We start from the raw sequence: 18,130 nt of genomic DNA, 5'->3' as shown, positions 1-18,130 counted from the left end.
CCGGGCCTGGAGCCTCGAGGGCCAGGGACAGGTGGGCCCGACCTGGACTCCATGGCTGAAGCTGGCCGCGGGCCTGTGTCTGGGCCAGGAGCACACTGGAGCATCCCAGCTGCTCCTCCTTCCTCCAGGCTGACAACTGAAATACGCTGAAGGCCAAGGCCCACTGCCAGGAGCTGCCGTGGAGGCCAAGGCTGGGGCTCAGTCCTCAAAGGACGAGTGGGCTTTTCTCCTCCCTGTGGAGGCGGGACACCCCAGGGTAGCCTGGGCAGAGGTCAGCACTGCTCAGGCCTGCTCCAGCGCGCACGCCCCTCTGGGGCTCGGTGTCCTTGTCTACGCAGAGGCATAAGCTAATGCCAACTTCACAGAGTCTCTTGTTTTATGGAAAAGAACAAACATTTCCTTTTCAGTAGCTAGTCCACATCTCAGAGCAGGTAAGAGACAGGCCAGGATCCTCTCTCCTAGGCCTTCTGGGCCTGCCTGGCTCCTGGGAGCTCATGAGCCCCAAGAGTGGAAAATGCCCAGCAGAAGCCAGGCACGCGCGGGGGTGCAGCACGGGGATTATGCCAGGAACACAGGCTTCATGTCACACAGCCTTGGCTTTGGACCTGGCTCTACCGCTTATGTGCTATACTGCTCAAGGCAAGCCACTTCCTTTCTCCGAACCTCAGGGTCCCCATCTGTAAAATGGGTACAACAGCAGCACCTACCTCAGAGCTGTTATCAAGTTAAATGTGGTAATGTGCTCGCACTTGGCACAGTGCCTGGCTCCCCACAAGTTATCCTGTTTATTGGCTGCAATGTTTAACCTTCAGCCTCCCGGGATGTGCTGAGAAGGGACATGCGACCCCATGCCTAAGAGCCCCCAAAAGCCCAGAGGGGTGGTACCTGGGAAGTTGAACCTGCTGTCCCGCTGGCCTGGCGAAGGGTTGGGGGGCGTGGTGGCACTGGACGGGTTGGACGAGGTTGGGAAGGGAGCCGGCGAGGAGGGCGTGGAGGACGTGGTGGAGGACGGGTTGCTGCTGGAGTCCAGGTGGTTCATGGCCGGAGGGTGCTCCTGCAGGACCAGAGACGTGGGGACTGTCACTGTGCCGCCCGGCCTGCCTCCCACACCCCTCGCCGGGATCCTCCCTCCCCGCGTGAGAATGAAGCGGTCGGCCCAGGGCATCCCCACAGTTTACTGGCCTAACATTTGAGGGTGGAAGGGCAGAAGGAGACCCTCACCTCAGGGTCCACCCCCGGAGGACTCCTGCTCATCTTGTTTCAGCTCGAACATACTTTCCTCTCAGAAGCCCTTCCTGAGCCTGGCTGGGACCGTGCCCCTCCTCCTCATCCTCCCGCCGCTCCCAGCACTTCCCATCAGGACACACTGTGGTCTGTCAGCTGCAGGGGTCTGGGGCGGTTTTGCCCTGGGAGGGCAGGGACCATGCCTGCGCATCGGACACCCAGCACCTGGCTCGAGCTGGCATGTAGTTGGGTTTTTTTTAATGAAGTAAATTCAGCCTCTGACAAGTATTTGTTGAGTGTATGGTACATAGCAGGTGCCTAACACCTGGTGGTTCGGGCCCTGGCAAGGCCAAAGGACCACCCGCGAGAGGTGGGGCTGATTCCACGTTAGGTGGCGCACTGCTCCCCAGACCCACGCGTCAGCGGGCGGCGGGAGGGATTCCTCGGTCAAAAGAGTTGGGGCCAAGTTGAGTTAAATGCTCAATTGAATGGGTTTCTCTTCTGCAGGCCCTAAAAGCTCTGGGGTGCACAGTGGGCTCTGAAACCCACCAAAGCTACACAGCGGGCCTCAAGCCCAGGGTGGGGATGTCAGCTGGTGCTTATTTGCTCAACATTTGAGACAGACATTCAAACCTTACTGCTTATTGTGTGACAGGCAACAATGAAGACATCAGGGACCCAGCAGGAATCAGGCAGCGTGGCCCTGACCGCAGAGCACCCGCATCAGGGGGACAGACAGCAGACAGGTGGTTGCACCACACGCCACATCAGGCCACGAGGAACGCGGGAAAGCAGAGGCACAGGTGGGGCTCTGTGCCTGAGGCCACATTGTCGGGAGGCAAGGCTGCCCTGAGGACGTGAGCGGTGTCGATGCTGGGGAGAGCGTTCTGGCCAGAGACCCCGGCAGCACACAAGCCACGAGGCAGGAACGTGCAGAGCCCGTGGCGGGAGGGCGGCCGGACAAGCGGTCAGAGAGACAGGCCGGCACTCATGAGACGAATGGGGTAAAGACGTGGCCCTGAGCACGACGCCGGGCACCCAGGGAGAACCCAGCAACTGTGAGCTCGCGTTTGGGTAATGACCATAAGTAGGGGGTGCGGGGAGGCCGACACCCCGTCGCTGCTCTCAACGTGACGAGACCCAGTTCTATGCTGGTTGAGGGCCGAGCAGGTGTGGGCCGGGTTTGGGTGTCCAGGTGGGCAGAAATGCAGATGTGCACGTGCCAGGGTGTGAGTGGACATGAGTTGATGAGGGGTGTGCGAGATGGGGGCGCACTTGGTGTGGCTGGAGAGGGGAGGGCAGGTGCAGAAACAGGGTTGGCAACATGGGGAGTGGCAGATCAGGGGGCCTGGCGCCCCACCGAGGAGCTGCGTCCATATGTGACAGGCAGGAAGACACACACGGGGGATGGGCGGTGCGGCTCCGACAAGCTCCCGAGTGTTACCCCGTTCCTCTTACAACACCCTGTGGGTGAAGATTACTCCCACTTTACAAAATAGGAGAACTGAGGCTCAGAGAGGAAAGGAATCCGCTCAAAGTCACAGAACAAAGGGGAACAGTCGGGATCTGCAGCCAGGACGGTGGACCCTGTCACCTTTCCACCCCTCACTACTGCTGGTGGGGACGCTGCCATCACAGGGAAGTGCGGTGCTGGTCGAGCGGCAGGGAGGAGACCCAAGCGCGTCAGGAGTGGGCAGCGGGTCCGGAGCGGCTGGTCGCCCTTGTTTGATAGTGACAGGTGACCCGAGACTGTCTCGGAGCAGCCCCCACGCCGCATCTTCAGGGTCCTCTCCTCCCTCTGCCCAAGCCTCCCCCAGGCTGGCCCAGCCGAGCAGCAGCCGGTCGCCAGGCCCCTCAGTCGGGAAGCTAAGCCCGGGTCTGGGGCTAGGACCTAACATCCTTGGAACACTCAGCCAGACCCACAGCAGCCTGGGGGAGGCCATCAACTCGGGGGTCACCAGGACAGCGGTGGGTGGCTGTCAAAGGCCACCAGCACGGGTGCCTCATAGAAATCACGCACAGCTGTCTACAGGGGTCCATGACAGGTCTGCAGACCCTCTGTGGGGGACTTAGGCCTTTGAGAATCTGTCTGGCTGCAGGGACATCTGCTCGCACTCGTGGGGACACCCAACCCAGGCTACGTGAAGTGCACTTGTGCGTGTTACTCTCGAAGCCCGTGAGCTGCACTGTGACTGAGGTAAGGCCCCGGGGCTGGGCCTGTCTCTCACTCACAGGGGACCCAGTGCTCAGTTTCCTCGTCTGTAAAATGGGCAAAATGTCAGTAGGTGCCTTTTAGGGTTGCTCTGAGGGTCAAAGGAAACACCCCTGGAAAATGTTCCTGACTCACAGCCAGTGAAATGTTAGCTGAAAAAGGAAGAGGGGTGGCGTTACGGGCACAGAACTCTACGTGTGAAGGCTGCCAAACGGCTAAAGATAGGCGCCCCGAAGGCCACCCTCTGGCCACAGACTGGACTGTGCTGTCATGCTCGACCTCCACATTGGGGGGCTTTACAGAGAGGAATCTCCTGGCAGAAGCAACAGACCCCCAGGCCCTCGTCCAACGTACCTTCTTTGTCAGCGCTTTGGGGAGGGTTCCAAAATGGGGCTCAGCTGCTCTGTCCACCGGGTTGTTGATGTCCGAAGGGACAGATTCTGTCCTCCGAATCCTAGCTACTGAAGAGGGGGTAACCATGAGCGGGGACGAGACTGAGCTAAGGCAAGACTCACCCCAAATCCAGAAGGCAGAGGAGAAAGGGCACAGCACTCACTTGGAAGGAAGGATATTCTGCAGGCGGGGGCTTCTTTTGTACACTTGTTGTGACACTTCAACCTGGTGAGGAAGGCAGGGGGTCAGAGCATGGGGGCGGGGGGGGGCGCCCGGTTCTTGGCACGGGGATGGGGCTCGGATGCGCTGCCTGGCAGCCCCGGGTGACGCCCCCTTGACGGCCTCAACTGCCACCAGTTTCTCAACACACATTAGCTCAGAAATGTAGAACTGGTATCAACGGTGCTGGCAGCTACTATCTGTTGAGCATTACACCTTCGGCTGTTGTCTGTCCAGTCCTCAGAGCAAAGCAGGCTTGATCACGCACGTTTTAACTTGTCACGTGTGGCTCACACAACTGTTTCTCTTTTCTAGAGGAAAGACCACCCTCCACCCTCCTTCAGAAAGCTCCGGAGGAACCTGAACTTACAGAGTTGGGCGAATTAGATGGAGAATGCCTGCACCGCCAAGGCCACCCCCAGGGATGCAGGGCGGCCCCTCCCACTACACTCTGCTGGGCCCTGTGGTCAGGGCTCAGCGGGGCTGGGCCAGCAGTGGAGAGGGCTGGGTTCTCATTTGGGGCCTGTCGGCTGCCCTGTGTGTCGGGGTTCTCAGCGATTAAATGAGCCCATGGTTGGGGCCCTACCAACCTCGCGCTGCAACTCAGCTCAGGAGCAGCTCGGGAGTTGCCCTCCCCACATGAAAGGCGTTACTTAGAAGGGACCTGGAGGTCCCAGTTTAAAGCTAAATAGCCAGAAGCCACAACAGGCTGAGACTGGAGAGAAAGCTCTGGCATCTCCTCAGTGATCAGGAGAATCGTCAGGAAAACAATGTATCTACCCAACACGGATGAGACCCATCACCTGCAGCCTTGTGGGGGCCCAGATGCTTTATACACACTAGCTCAGGTTCTTGGAGCAATTCTCATGGATGTAAACCTGGAATCATCCTCCGAGGTGTATAAATGACAAAAAAGTGGCCCAGAAAGGGCAAGCGCCTGACCCCAAGATGCACAGAAATGCGGGGGCCAAGTGGGTGGGAGCAGAGCCCAGGTCCACCCTCTGTAAGCTGAGGGCAGCTAGAAAGCAGGGGCCAGATCTGCTCACACCGCACTGTTCCCTATCCCTGTCCTTCTCTCCCTCCAGGAACCACATGGCGTGCAGAAGGAAAGTTGGGTTCATACAGACCCTGCACTTTTTCCTTCTGTGGGTACCACGAGCTGTCTCTCTGTTTTGCCATGGCCTATCCCTGTTTGCTACCCCTTGTGTGCTAAAATGTAAGGCTAATTACAGAACTCCTTACAGAGTCCTGAGTAGTCCTCCCATTCCCCTCTGCCTTTGTATAAGACGCTCCCTTGGCCTGGGATTCACTTTCTTCCTTGGTCCACCTGGCAAACTTCTGTTCATCCTTCAAAGCCCACCTCAAACAGTCCCTTCTTCTGGGAGTGCCTTGCCTGATACTTCCTTAATCGCATTGGAGAGAGCTGACTGCTCCCTGGTGTGCTGAAAGGGATCATGAACCGTGGGTTTAGGAGAACCCTGTGAACTCCGACTTGCCCTCAGGCCAACAATCGAGCGGCAGAACAGTGACTACCCACAAGTCTGCAGCTCGCCGCCCTTGCACGCCCCTCCCGCCCCTCACCTGCAGTGCTTGCACTTCACTCCAAACATCATGTTCTTCTGGCACACGTGGCAGACCTGCGACAGCCAGGACTTGGTGGAGAACCTGCAGGGGGTGGACACACAAAAATGCTCACGTAGGCCAGGAGACCAGGGCCTGGACAGAGAAGGGTCCCCAAACAGCCCAGGGAAACCAGGAGACTTCGGTCCAACCCAGTGCCCCAGGCACCCTCTCCCTGGGAGGCCAGGGCCACGCCAGGGACACTGCCTCCTGCCCCTCATTCAGAATTCCCAGCCACAGGGTCATCATTGTCAAAATTCTGAAGCTGGAGAGGTCACTGATGCCGGCTCTTTGGCAGGTAACTTGGCAAGAGCAACTACAAGGACGCGTGTGCAGACCCTCTGACCCAGCAATCCCAGCCTTTGGAACTGATCCACCAGGCACTCCCAAAGATGTCGAATGATTCGTGGACCAGGTCACTCAGTGCAGCACGTCTGTAGCAGTGGACGATGACAAACTACCCCCGCAGTTCAGGCCAAGCAGTGACGGGCTACAAATAGTATAGTCCCTCATACAACTGAGCACAGGCAGCCAGAGAATAAAACAAGGAGGCTCTTTTTGTGCAGATACGGAACGATCTCCAAATTACATTGTCAGTGAAAAAATTATGGTACAATATTGTATGATTCCATTGATGTGAAGCTTAAGTACCAGACACAATAATCTATGATGACAGGTGTGGACAGTAACCTCTGGGTGATGGCACTCTCGCCAGGGAAGGGCCCAAGATAGCTTTCTGGGGGCTGGGATGCGCTGATCCTGCGTCCGGGCAGTGTACGGGGGTGTATACGTAGGCCAAGATGTGTTTGTGTACCTAGCTCCGTATACATTACACCTCAATTTAAAAAGAAAATAAGGCAAAGTATAGGACAATGTGTATACTATGTATCATATTTGTGTTAAAATGAAAAAGGAGGCAGAAGAATCTGTATGTGCACTTGCTTGTGTAAAAGTCTCTCTAGAGGCCACAAGACACTGCCAAATCTGCCTACAGGGGGGTCTGGGGGACTGTAGACATGAAAAAGAGGGGACTCTTCTGTATATATACATTTTTATACCTATTGAATTTTGAATGTATGAATATATTTCGATCAAAATTTTAAAAATTAAAAAGCATAAGAGGTACATAGAAAGGAAGGAAGGATGGGGGTTGAGTGGGTAGTATCCTCCAGAGAAAAAGCCCAAAGCCAGTTTATAGGCTGGTGAGGCCTGAGGGCAGAAAGGACCTGTTGGAGGAATGGATTTTTACAAGCACAGCCTGTCACGTAACAGCAGAACGAAGAGGGACTTGGGGGCACGCTGGTGCAGCCTCAGCTCTCTGCGAAACCAGGTGCAGCCAAGACAAAGGCCAAATGAAGGGACCTGCTGATCCTGTTGGTGTCCCTCAGGTAATGGCTTCTCTTAGGCTACAGCCAGAGGCGGGACACCAAGTGCTCCCCACTGCTGGACATGTGAAGCCCAGACGCGCAGGTCCCCATTTTATCCTCTTGACAAGACTCAGAGGAAGTCCTATTTGCAGAGAGGGAAACTGAGGCTCAGAGAGGTTACTGACCACAGGTGCACAGCACTTGGCAGAGGGTTCCTGACTTCAAGGCCCTGCTCTCAGCAGCTCTCGCGGTCTTGGGAAGAGCACACTGGCCCCTTGGGTAGGGCCAAGGGAGGCACTCAGATCTCCTCTCACTCAGCCTGCCTGGGTGTCTGTGGTGCTGGGGCTCTGAGGCACGGGCATCCCCACTCCCACAGGGCTGAAAACAGGGGCGTCTGGGCGCCAGCCAGAGGGCTCAAGCACTGTCTTACTGGCTGCATGGCCTCAGGCAAATGACTCTGCCCCTCGGGGCTCCCTCGCCGAGAATCCCAGGCCGGCTCCTGCACAGGCTGGCGTGCAGCTCCCAGCCCAGGGGGAGTGAAAGCCCTGGCTAGCTGCAAAGCTCTTGACAGGCGTGCCCTATTGTTTTCACAAGAGTCTTTAACAGGGACAGCCACCTAAGGCCCAGCCCTGCTGTTGGTCCTCGGGCCCATGTCAGTCCTCCCCAACACACATGAGCCCCAGAGCCCCAGATGGCAGGCCTGGAATGTCAGGGATGGGGCCCAGGAATCAGGAGTTTCAACAAGCTCAATGGGGCACTGATGTGTGAACTGACGTGAGGTCCACACGATATCAAGCTGAAGAAGCTCTTGGCTTCTCCTCCCCCAGATTGGTTCTATTTCTCCTGGGACCTGTCAGCAGACTGAGGAAGAGGCCCAAGGAGGTGCAGGGGATGGCCCAACAAGTCCATATGGCCGCAGGTAACAGGCAGGGGTTCCCAGTGGGTGCGGGGCTGTGTCCACAGAGGTGATGGAGACAGAAGAGAAGCAAAGAGTCCTGAGATACAGGGATCAGGACTACAGTGAAGCGTGGTCCCGGCATGAGTGGGTCTCAGCCCACCTGTCCCCACTTGGCTGGGCCTACCTGTGTGTCACTGAGAGGCCGATGTCCCTCCGTACCATCTGTGGGGATCCGTGCGGGAGATCTGCAGGGAAAGAGGCCAAGTCGTCAGGCTGAGGAAGCCCTGCAGGGACAGCTTGTGCCTGTGACCTTCTCTGACAGAGATCACAGGCTAGATGGGTGTGAAAACGTACTGAATAGCAGAGAAACATCTCTGAACCTGCATCTATGAAAACAGAGATAGGACAAGCTAGACCAAGGGGAGTGTGGTCGCCCGCACGCTTGGCCTGCTTCCCTAATGACTGCTACTGCCTGGCCTCTGCAGACCGTTCAGTGCTGTCTCTGTGCGGTCTCTAGCAGTGGTGGAAGGCTGGCCTGCGGGGCAGAAGGCAAAGTGTGTGAGGGCAGAGGCCCCAGCCTCTGGCACTCTCTCGTGGATGCACCCACAGGTCACCAAGGTGTGTGGGCTCGATTCTGGTCACTTCGTGTTAAGTGGGTGGAAGTGGTCTGACCCTTGGCAGAGGGTTTGAGGCTGGTTAGCTTGTAGCACATCCAGTACCTCTCTAGCCTTGACAGCGTTGCTGAGGGCAACTGCTGCAGATCTGGCAGGTGGATCAAGGACAAGGTAAAGCTTTACCATGCTGCCATGGGGCCCAGACCCACCTGGCACTCAGTCTGAGTCTCTGGGAAAGCCTCGGCCCATGGGCTTTGAGACACCCCTTCTGTCTGCCTTCTTAGAGGGCACCCTGGTCTCTCCTCCCAATGCTGGCTTCCCCATAAGAACAGACATCCCCAGTGTTTATAGCATCACAAGTGGGCCATGGAGGACCAGCTGAAAGCAACCCCTCCATCTACAGGCAGCTCACAGGTCCAATGCCCTCCCCTCATCCTGCATCTGTGCACCCCGCCCTCCCCACGCTCGGTGCTGCTTGTCTCCTCCCGGAACAGGGGCTCTCGGCTGAGCCCATGGGTGGGCCTGAGAACTCTCTGCACTGATAACCAGCAGTTGTAGACTTCCTTGGAAAGAGGATCTAAACTTTCATCCTATTATCAGAAACCTGTGACTCAGAAAGATCAGGAACACAGTGCTTGAGGAATGCGTGGTCACTGAAGTCCTGTGAGTCAGCAGCCCTGCCCCTACCACCCCTAGAAGGCCACCACACCCTCCCAGGTCCCCGAGTACTGGCCCGGCACAAGGCTGGGGCTCACTAAGTGCTGGTCCCTTTAAGGCCAAGTACCACACACCCAACCAGAAGAAGGGCATGTTGGAGGTGCTGCTCCTTACACACCACAAAGCAGGGGCTGGGTCAGGACCAAAGGCCCTTTGTTGTCCTGCTGATGACCAGGAACCCACAACTGTACCGCCTGCAGCTCCATCCAGCACCCCTGCCATGGGGCTGACTCTTCCTGAGTCCCTCCTGGGGTTCACCCCAGGCAGCAGCCACGGCCACCAAAGCACAGGGGTCTAAAAAGGGGTTAGGCTGCCAGCCTAAGAGAGACAGACCGCGGGAAAGTGAGAGTCCAACCTTCTCTCTCTGAGTGCTACCTGTGACTGATGGGCAAAGTGCCACAGGCATGGGATCCAGGGAGGTGAGGACACACCTGCCAGGTGCCGACTGTCCCTCACTAGACGGAACCCTGGCCCCGAAGGCCTCGTCCTGCCTTCCTGGGAAGCGGAGCAGCAGCCTCGCTGGCACGGGCCCTGCACTGCCACAGCAACCTGGAGAGTAACAGGGCCAGGCCGCCCCGGGGGCGCAGGTGCTGCTCTGGAAGGCCCTGGAGTCTTGTCGGTGCCTGGTGGGGGCGGGGGCGGGGGGTGGTGCGGGAAGCCTCCCTCCTTCCCAGCCCTAGCCTCCCTGGTGGTCCTGCAGCCAGCTCCACTTTGGCAAAGTCAGTGCCTGATGTCCCCTCCTCATCGCTCTACTTAGCCAGCTCAGGACAGGACAAAAAGATGCTGCTATTTCGCTCAGGCAAAACCCGGAGGTCTCTGCGTCTCCACGGGGACCACTGACAGCAGGCCCAGAGACATGTTGTTTACCTCCACTTCAACTCAGGAGAGAGAAGCCCGATGGCACAGCCACATGCAAGAACCTGCTCCCAGCCTGGACGGAGCGGGGTGGGGAGGAGGTCAAGGCTGCCTGGCTTCCCCTGTCCCTCCCAAGAGGGCCGATCTCTCGGGGCCTCATTCAGAGGCGAGCCGCATTCCTGCCTCGAAAGACACCCCTCTCCTGAAGAGACGGGTCCTGAGAAGTCAGCTGGGGTCTGCGATGGCTAGCATGCACCTACACCAGACAGGTGGTACCTCCCTCTCAGGACTGGGGGCTCCTGAGGCAGCCCAGCAGGTAAACACTCCCTGCACTTTGGGGGAGGGCAAGGTGCAAAGAGGGCCTGCCGTGGGGGAGGGCCCACAGACTGTGACACTCAATGTCTCTCTGCTTCACGAAGAGAAGCTGTTGGCTGGGCTGAGGTCACCTCACCAGGTGAAGGCCACCTGTCCTAGAGTTGCCTCCAGAGGCAGTTCCTGGCACCTCTGCTCCTGGGCTATGGAAAGGCCAAGTGCACTAAGAGAGGGTCCAAAAAATCCACCCCCGATGGGGATGGCGACACAAACACAGCTCCCGGTGGCAGAAGGGATGAAAACGAATCATTCTTACCAAACCTGGAGAAGACAAAAAAGACAGAGGAAGCAGGATTAGCTCACCATGCTGGCTCAGCGTGTCCCCAGAACATCATCCCTTGGGAAGGAGGGGCGAGGTGCTGCCTGCGGGCTCTGAGCCCCTAGGGAGTGGGGTGGGGCGGCTGGGAGAGTGCGGGGCCGTGTCCTCAATGGGAAGGACTAGAAGTGCCCTTCCCCCCACCTCCTTGCCCAGTGGGCACCAAAGCTTCAGCTGTGCACTCTGATACGTCAGCTCTTCATAGCCTTGCTGGCCACCCAGCATGGTAATTAGAGCACCCCCACTGCACAGCGCCCGAGATCACCTGCCTGTTGGTGGGGAAGCTCTGCCCAGGGCCCCGGGGGGAAGGGCGCTCAGGGTCCAGGCAGGAGAAGGGGTCAGTCCGCCAGAGGGGAAATGGCTGGGGCAGGAGGGCAAGGGGGCCAGTGGTGGGAGCAGAAGGTGACCTCCAAGCAGGGCCAGATGGGGACAGGCCCTGAGCAATGCTGTCACTGGGCAAAGAGGCTCAGGAAACCCAGGTCATTCAGTCTGTCCTTCGGGCTCACTGAGGGCAGCCAGCGGCCTGAGTGGCCGTCAGTGCTAGTTCTGGTGGCCCCGTGGAGGCACGACTCAGAAGCGCAGGGCCCTGGCCCGGCCACGGGCTGTGGGGTCTGAGGCAGTGGTCATCTGCCCGAGGCTGTTCTCTGCCTGGAGCTGGGATGAGACAGAGCCCTCCCAGTGCCCTTTTCAGGAGAAAATGAGAAGCAGACGCCTGGGTTTTGCCCGCTGAGATGCCCTCTGGTTCGCGTGTGCCAATGTGTCATCCATGCAGCGGTTAGCATCGCCCTGCTCTCTGAGACGGGAGGCCCCAGAGGGGAGGACGGCTGCAACCCCCTCTAGAGGAGCAGGGAGTGGGGGGTGGGCCCCAGCAGGACAGTCTGATCGGGATTTCTCTCCTTGGGTGACACGCTCAAAACCATCAGAGGTGTCCAGGATCCATCCCATGGGGGCCCAAGGCAGGCTGCCCTGGGGCCGGGGAACAAGCGCACCCCAGACCAGAAAAGGGGTGCCCATGGCAAGAGAGAAGCCAGCCCCCCGTACAAGAGGGTAACGGGTACGCAAAGAAAGCTCTCCCCTTCTCCTCTGCCCTGCGCACAAGAGGGTACTGACAGGGGCAATTGTTGTAATAACAAAAATGACAATGAATTCAATGTCCATTGAGAGGGGAGGTGCTAGTTAAACTATACAACGGAATGATATAAAAGTGTGAAAAAGAGGAGGTATTTGAATAATTACAAATACATACAGAACTAATAACGTGGTTGATCCTGAGAGGGGAACTGGGTGACTAAGGAAAATGGGAGGGGGTCGCTTTAGACTCTACATCCCTACAAAGCTGAGCTACGAAGCCTTTGCATTTTGGACTATGTGACTGTTATTTCCTATTTAAATACATGGATAAGAAATTAAAAAAATAAAAAAGTAAGGTATTTCAAGACATAACTGACATGAAGTTCCCAGAGATATCAAGGGAAGTTGAAAAATAGATTATAGAACAGAATACATGGTTTTTTGATGACCATTAGAGGTTTTAGCCAGATATTCCAGTTCTCTTCTGGGCATCCGAGACAATTACATTTCTTGGTTCCTTTGTTTGGTTAGGATCATGGATGCTGAGTGGAGCTTTCAAGAAAGAGCACTTAACTGCTAGTGTGTCACATACAAAAATCTTTTTTCTTCTGCCACAGTGGAATGTTCCAGACAGTGGCTGTCCATCTGCCTGGGACCTGGCATGAAGCTGACCCTCGGTGGACAGGTAGCATGAGCCAGAAATAAATCTTTATTTTAAGACCCAGGGGTCATCTGTCGCTGCCGCATAACCCAGTCCACCCCAACCGGTACACAAAGCACCATTTCATTTGCGTGTCTGTGCATGCACGCACTTGAAGGAGATTTAGTAGAATTCAGCCCAACCACTGAGGTGGTCTGGGGCGAGAACTGAGGGGCGGGGCACCTTTCACTTTTTACTGTGCACACTTCTATGTTGGTTGATTTTGTGTCCTTTTAAAACTGAGTCTATATTACTTTATAACGAGAAAACTGTACTCAAAACTTGCAGTGGATGACAAATTCAGCACCTGTCTGGTATGAACACTTACCTCAATGGGGAGACCTCATCAATGCGGTTCCCCAGCTGAGACTCGTGGGACTTGCTCCGGGTGAGCGTGGGGAAGCTGGGCAGCAGCTGAAAGACCTTGCGGTTGGGCGGGGGCGGTGTCCTCGGTGGCTTCAGCTTGGTGTGCCGTCGCAGCTGGGGCGTGGTTGGGGGAGTGATGAAGCTATGCAGGGCGCGGGGGGTCAGCCGGCCGCTGGCGTGCAGGGGGATACAGGTGTCTGTGAGGCCCTCGCTGGGGCCGGGGGTTGGGAAGTCCGAGGTGGGCAGGGCTGACACGGAGACGGAGCGTGGGCCCTGGGCACTGCTGCCCATCCGGCCCAGCTGGGAGCTCCCCGGGGGCCAGGGCAGGCAGGCCGGCGAGAGGGTGTCTGTGGAAGGCCCTGAGCTGCTTTCCCGCCGGGCATCCAACGAGCTCCAGCTCGAGTCCTCTTTGTGTTCCCCTCCTGTGGGCCAAGAAGTGAGTCACAGGGGGCTGAGGCTGGGGGAATTCCCGGGTGAGGCGGCCAGGGCCTCGGGAGGCCAAATGGCCTGCCTGGGGTCACACCGTTCCTTAATGGAAGGCCTCAACTACTGCGCTTTACCGGGTGTATAAAGGCCTCTCATGCATTTTCTTCCACCTTTCCTAGCGACTGTGAGGCCACCAGCGTGGATAGTACTGTCCCCATTTTACAGAGGGAAAAATGAGGTCCAGAAAGGGACTGGCTTGTGCAGGGCTCTTGCTGGCAGGCAGGTCTGCGGGAAATAAGCCAGCAAAGCCAGCCCCAAAGTGGGCGACCTCAGAGAGGGAAGCGGTAACTGATCTGAGAGTGAGGAAAGAGACCCTGGGGTGTGTTGTGGGATAACTCTACTCTGAGAAAATTCAAATGTCAGGAAAAGGAACTGCACCAACCTTCCAACAGCAAACTGCCCTGGAAATTTGCTAGAAAAGATATCCAGATAGAAAGGGATCAGCAGCCACTTACTTCTGAGGGGAGCTGGCGAAGGACTTCTGGCTGCCCTCACAGTGACCCTCACCTGAGGCCCCGAGACCTTGAGACTCTGCGAGGTTCCCACTCGGGGGCACAACCTGACCATTCATTCAAGCGCCTGCCAGACAGTGGGTATCGAGGCATAAAAAGGACACACCCACTGAGCCTGAAGAGTCTAGCAAGAGTGACCCTCAACACAGTGAGTTTTGCTGACACAGAGATGCGTGGGGACTGAGGGAGCACAGAGGGGGAGGACCCAAAATAGCCTGGGGGATAAGGGGGCTTCCCAGAGGAGGTGGCACCTGGGGTGTACCGGGCAGAGGAAACAGCACGTGCCAAGGCAGGGAGCACACAGCATCTTCTGGTAACTACTAACAGCTCCTTGTGCCTTGAGAGGTCAGGACAAGCCAGGGAGACATAAGAGATGAAGCTGGAGGGTCAGTCTACCTGGGTCCAGCTCAGGGGGAACCTTGGATGTCTTGCTAAGGACCTCAGGTTCATCCTCACAGGAGGTGGGGCGGAGGCAGGGACAAGGGCCCCATCTAGAAACCCTTTCATGGGGAAGGAGACACCTCCCTCCTCATGTCTGTTCATGAGTAGAAAGTACAGGAAGGTAGATTGTGACTCAAGACAAAATGAACTTCTACCCTGGAATGCTTCTACGTTGTACCTTGTATGTACCCTGTCTCCCTGCATCCTCAGCACGTGAGGTCACTGAGATCCAGGGAGGCCACATTCCCTGCTGAGGTCAGACAGCTAAGCAAGCGGTGGGGTGGAAACCGAGTCCACTGTTCCAGCCACAGTGCTGGCCTCCTCCCATGGGGGTATCAGATCTGAGTAACCTACAACGGCATAGCCCTGGGAGGCCGCGAGCTCTCCGTCATGGGAGGGAGTCCTAGCCGCCCAGCTGCGCATCGGGTGTGGTGGACAGAGATTAGCCTTCCCGATTCTAGGGTTTCCTTGTGAGTTCCATCCCCTCCTCTAAGGCCCTTCCTCCTACTTCACCACATGGTGACTCTCTATCCATGAATCAGCTTGGCAGAAGGAGTTACCCAGTCTGCTGTTCCTTGTGCTTGCTCCTTCTGCGGAACTGCGGCTGCAACTTACACTCACTTACACACGACCCTATAGGAGGCACTCACATGCTTCTGGGTCGGGGAGGAAGGAATGAGTTCCATGTATCCATGGGAAAGTCTGCCACCAAAGGAAACATGTCCCCAATTCTCCAAACTGCTTATTGACTATGACGAATGCCTGGAGCCAGCTTAGGTAGGACGGTCTCACTGTGCATGTGAACCCCAGTCAATTGGCAGTGGCTCCTGAGAAAGCCCTGGAGTCACTCAGTAGGAATAGCGTGGGGTGTGATTAGCGATCTGTGCTATGGATGAGGAACAGGGATGATGTTCCCCTGTTTAACAGCCACTGGCACAGAGAACCGTCCTTCGCTCACCTTTAACACTACAGACCACAAGGGAGAGAACTGTAACATTTCCCATCATACAAGAGCCTAATGCTGAAAAGAGCACCGAATACATCACAGGCTCTGTTCTAAGCACTTGACCGTAACTCATTTCATCCTCGCAACCACCCTAAGAGAGAGGTGTTGTTATCACCTCCCTTTCACAGGCGAGGACACTGAGGCACCGTGGGGTTAAATCACTGACCCAGCTCCTTCGGGTTGTAAATGGCTGAGCTAGGCTGCAACCAGGCCGCTCTCGCCAAGCCTGGGTGGGAGCAGTGAAGACCCCGCCTGCATGATCCGAGAGACGGAGCGAACACTGGTGCCCCCCCAGTCCAGCAGGTGCCTTTCACGTGTGGCCACCATTGGGCCGTCCCATTTGGGCGGGGTGTAACCCGGACCCTTTTGGGGAGGTAGGGGCACCACAAGCTGAGATCAGATGAGAGAAGGACGCGTTAAAGGCCCTCTCTCGAGGGGCCTCCTCCAGGGCCGAGTGAAAGAAGCACCCTCGGGGGGAGGGAACCTGAGTGCCAAGTCCAGCTCTGCTGTGTGCCAGTGTGGGAACCCGGACAGCTCGCCCAACGCTGTCCGATGTGCTAGCTGTTAAAGGAGCTTACCGCCACATCTTAAAAGGGTGTTGCCCCATGAGTGCCAAGTGCCTGGCTTAATAAATTAGTGCTTCCTAAGTTAGCCATCTCCCTAGCTTGGCACCCACGATGGGCAGGCAGCAGCCTTCCTACCACAGATGGGCCACAACCGCTCGACAGCTGGCTCCTCCGCGCTTCTTTACAACTCAGGCGTACAGGGGCAGAGCTGACAAGTTAGCCCAAGATTTCTGCTTGGATGGATTTCTACTTTTAAATTTCTACAACGAAGGAACACACCAACCACCATCGAAGACTGAGGCTTAAATCTCCTCTCTGCCACTAACTACTATGTGTCCCTGGCCTCCCCTCGCTGGCTCAGCCTCCTCCTCTGTAAAATATGGGGACCAGAATGTTGACCATGTCTCTGTTATGGTTATTCTTTGACACATGCTGGGAGGCCGGGCATATTGAGGTTTCCTGAACTGAGTGAAGCTCTCCACAGTGGCTGTGTGTCCAGAGGACAACTTGGTACAATGGGGCTGGGGAGGAAATTAAGCTTAACCCTCCCTGAGAGAAAAGTTGAGCAGAATATAAACCTCAGTGCCTTCCTTAAGCCTCTGGCAGCTAGAGATAAGATAGGTGACTTAGATAATTAAAAAACAGGACTAATTCTACTCATTAGACTCATTTCAAAGTGTTAACTGTGTGGTTGGTAGTGGGAGCATTAAGTCAGGGTATTTGAAGCTGTTTCCAAGGCAACATTTAGGAAGCCAGCAAATAATTCCCAGGAACTCATCTAATGCCTGGATTACACCCTTCGCCTGGGGCAGCCATGCACACTCAGGGCTGAAACACCGCAGTTTGTCGAGTGCTGCTCGGCTCAGGCTGGGCCCACCTCAGCGTGTGCCTTGTGAGCGCACAGCCCAGCATGCTGATGAGAACAGGAGGTGGGGAGAGGACTCGGGGTGACCTAGGGTGGGGAGTGGGGCTGGAATGCAGGGTGCCAATGGAGGGTTCACAGACCTAACAAATGTGCTCCGAAGAGGGGAAACCATACCGGGCCCACCCAGCAGACCGGCCCGGGGTTTCTAGCAATGGCTAAAGCGTCCCTGTGTTAGTGCTGGCCAGACCAGTCCAGACCTGAGCCCTCTGACTTGGGGAGAGCCTCTTTCTCGGGTCAGGTCCACCACACACTTTCTGAATGTCTACTCCGGCCTTTCCAAGCTACCCCAGAAATGCTGGTCCATGCTGGCCCCACCCATCATCCACCTCAGCAAAGACTGTGGCCCCAGGGAGCCAGGCTAGGCCTGGGGAGAGAAGGCAGGCGTCTAGGACAAAGTGCAGGGAGAAGGACCGATGGGGCTGGCCTCAGTGCTGGGGAGGCAGGCCCTACCTACCCAGGCCTGTCACCTTCCGCAGGCAGGTGAGGGCGTACTGCAGGCGGCCACACTCCTCCGCACTGGCTCCACAGCGCCGCAGCGTCTCCTTCACCTTGGCCTCGTTCATGTCCAGGAGGGCATCCAGTGTGAGCTCTCGGAGGATCTCCTGAGGAAGCACAGAGGGACAGGCAGAGAGTCAGTGAGCAGTCAAGTGGCCCCCACGCCCTCTTCATGCGCCCCCTGGCCAGGGCTGGCCTCCCTGCTGAGTGGCAGGGGCCAGCTGCTGGTGGGCCCGCCTCCGACCTGAGGCCACCACTTGTCTGAGGACGCAGGCAGCGCGCTTTCACCCCGCCCCCAGCGCTCCCAGAGACAGCAGCTGAAGTGGACAGGCCTAAGCTGCAGAGCAGGGGGTTGGGGAGAAGGAAGGGAAAAGTCTGAAAAGTTTTGATCAGGGCATGTTGCCCCTCTTGTTGCTTTTTATTCCTCTGCCCAGGAAAATGATGAATCATGACAACTTTTTAGAATGACAAGTACTTGAGATAAAGATGGCCCTTTACAATTCTGCTGCGCTGTGTCTGAATCAGACAAGACTTAAAATAAAACTGGCTTAGTGAGAGACGGATTAGAAAGAATTAACCCTCAGCAGGCACTGTATAGGCACGTACTACCTCGCTCTATTTAATTCTCAGTCAAAGCCTTTCAAGGTAGCAGAGAGGACGTGAGAGACCAGAAGCGTGAAAAGGATACCACACGGACTTGGAAGATGGCAGGGCCACATGAAAAGGAATGTGGGTGGTCTCTAGGAGAGCGACTC

General features: G+C 56.7%; 1 protein-coding gene across 2 annotated transcripts in view; it reads right to left on the bottom strand.

Moving 5' to 3' along the window:
- The window catches only part of KSR1 (kinase suppressor of ras 1), a 152,336-nt gene that overhangs the window by 24,851 nt on the left and 109,355 nt on the right, over positions 1–18,130 (bottom strand). For both annotated transcript variants that reach the window (XM_054573186.1, XM_054573188.1), the window contains exons 3-10: positions 17,335–17,482; positions 12,907–13,366; positions 10,748–10,752; positions 8,118–8,178; positions 5,630–5,713; positions 3,993–4,054; positions 3,791–3,897; positions 886–1,054 (exon numbers count right to left, since the gene is read on the bottom strand). In XM_054573186.1, coding sequence (XP_054429161.1) covers positions 886–1,054; positions 3,791–3,897; positions 3,993–4,054; positions 5,630–5,713; positions 8,118–8,178; positions 10,748–10,752; positions 12,907–13,366; positions 17,335–17,482 — 1,096 coding nt within the window. The remainder of the gene's footprint in view (positions 1–885; positions 1,055–3,790; positions 3,898–3,992; positions 4,055–5,629; positions 5,714–8,117; positions 8,179–10,747; positions 10,753–12,906; positions 13,367–17,334; positions 17,483–18,130) is intronic.

This window comes from Pteronotus mesoamericanus, unplaced genomic scaffold (genome assembly GCF_021234165.1).
Source record: "Pteronotus mesoamericanus isolate MK-2021 breed Mesoamerican mustached bat unplaced genomic scaffold, CSHL_Meso_final contig_246, whole genome shotgun sequence".
Lineage (NCBI taxonomy): Eukaryota > Metazoa > Chordata > Mammalia > Chiroptera > Mormoopidae > Pteronotus > Pteronotus mesoamericanus.
This window is presented reverse-complemented; position numbering and strand designations above follow the sequence as displayed.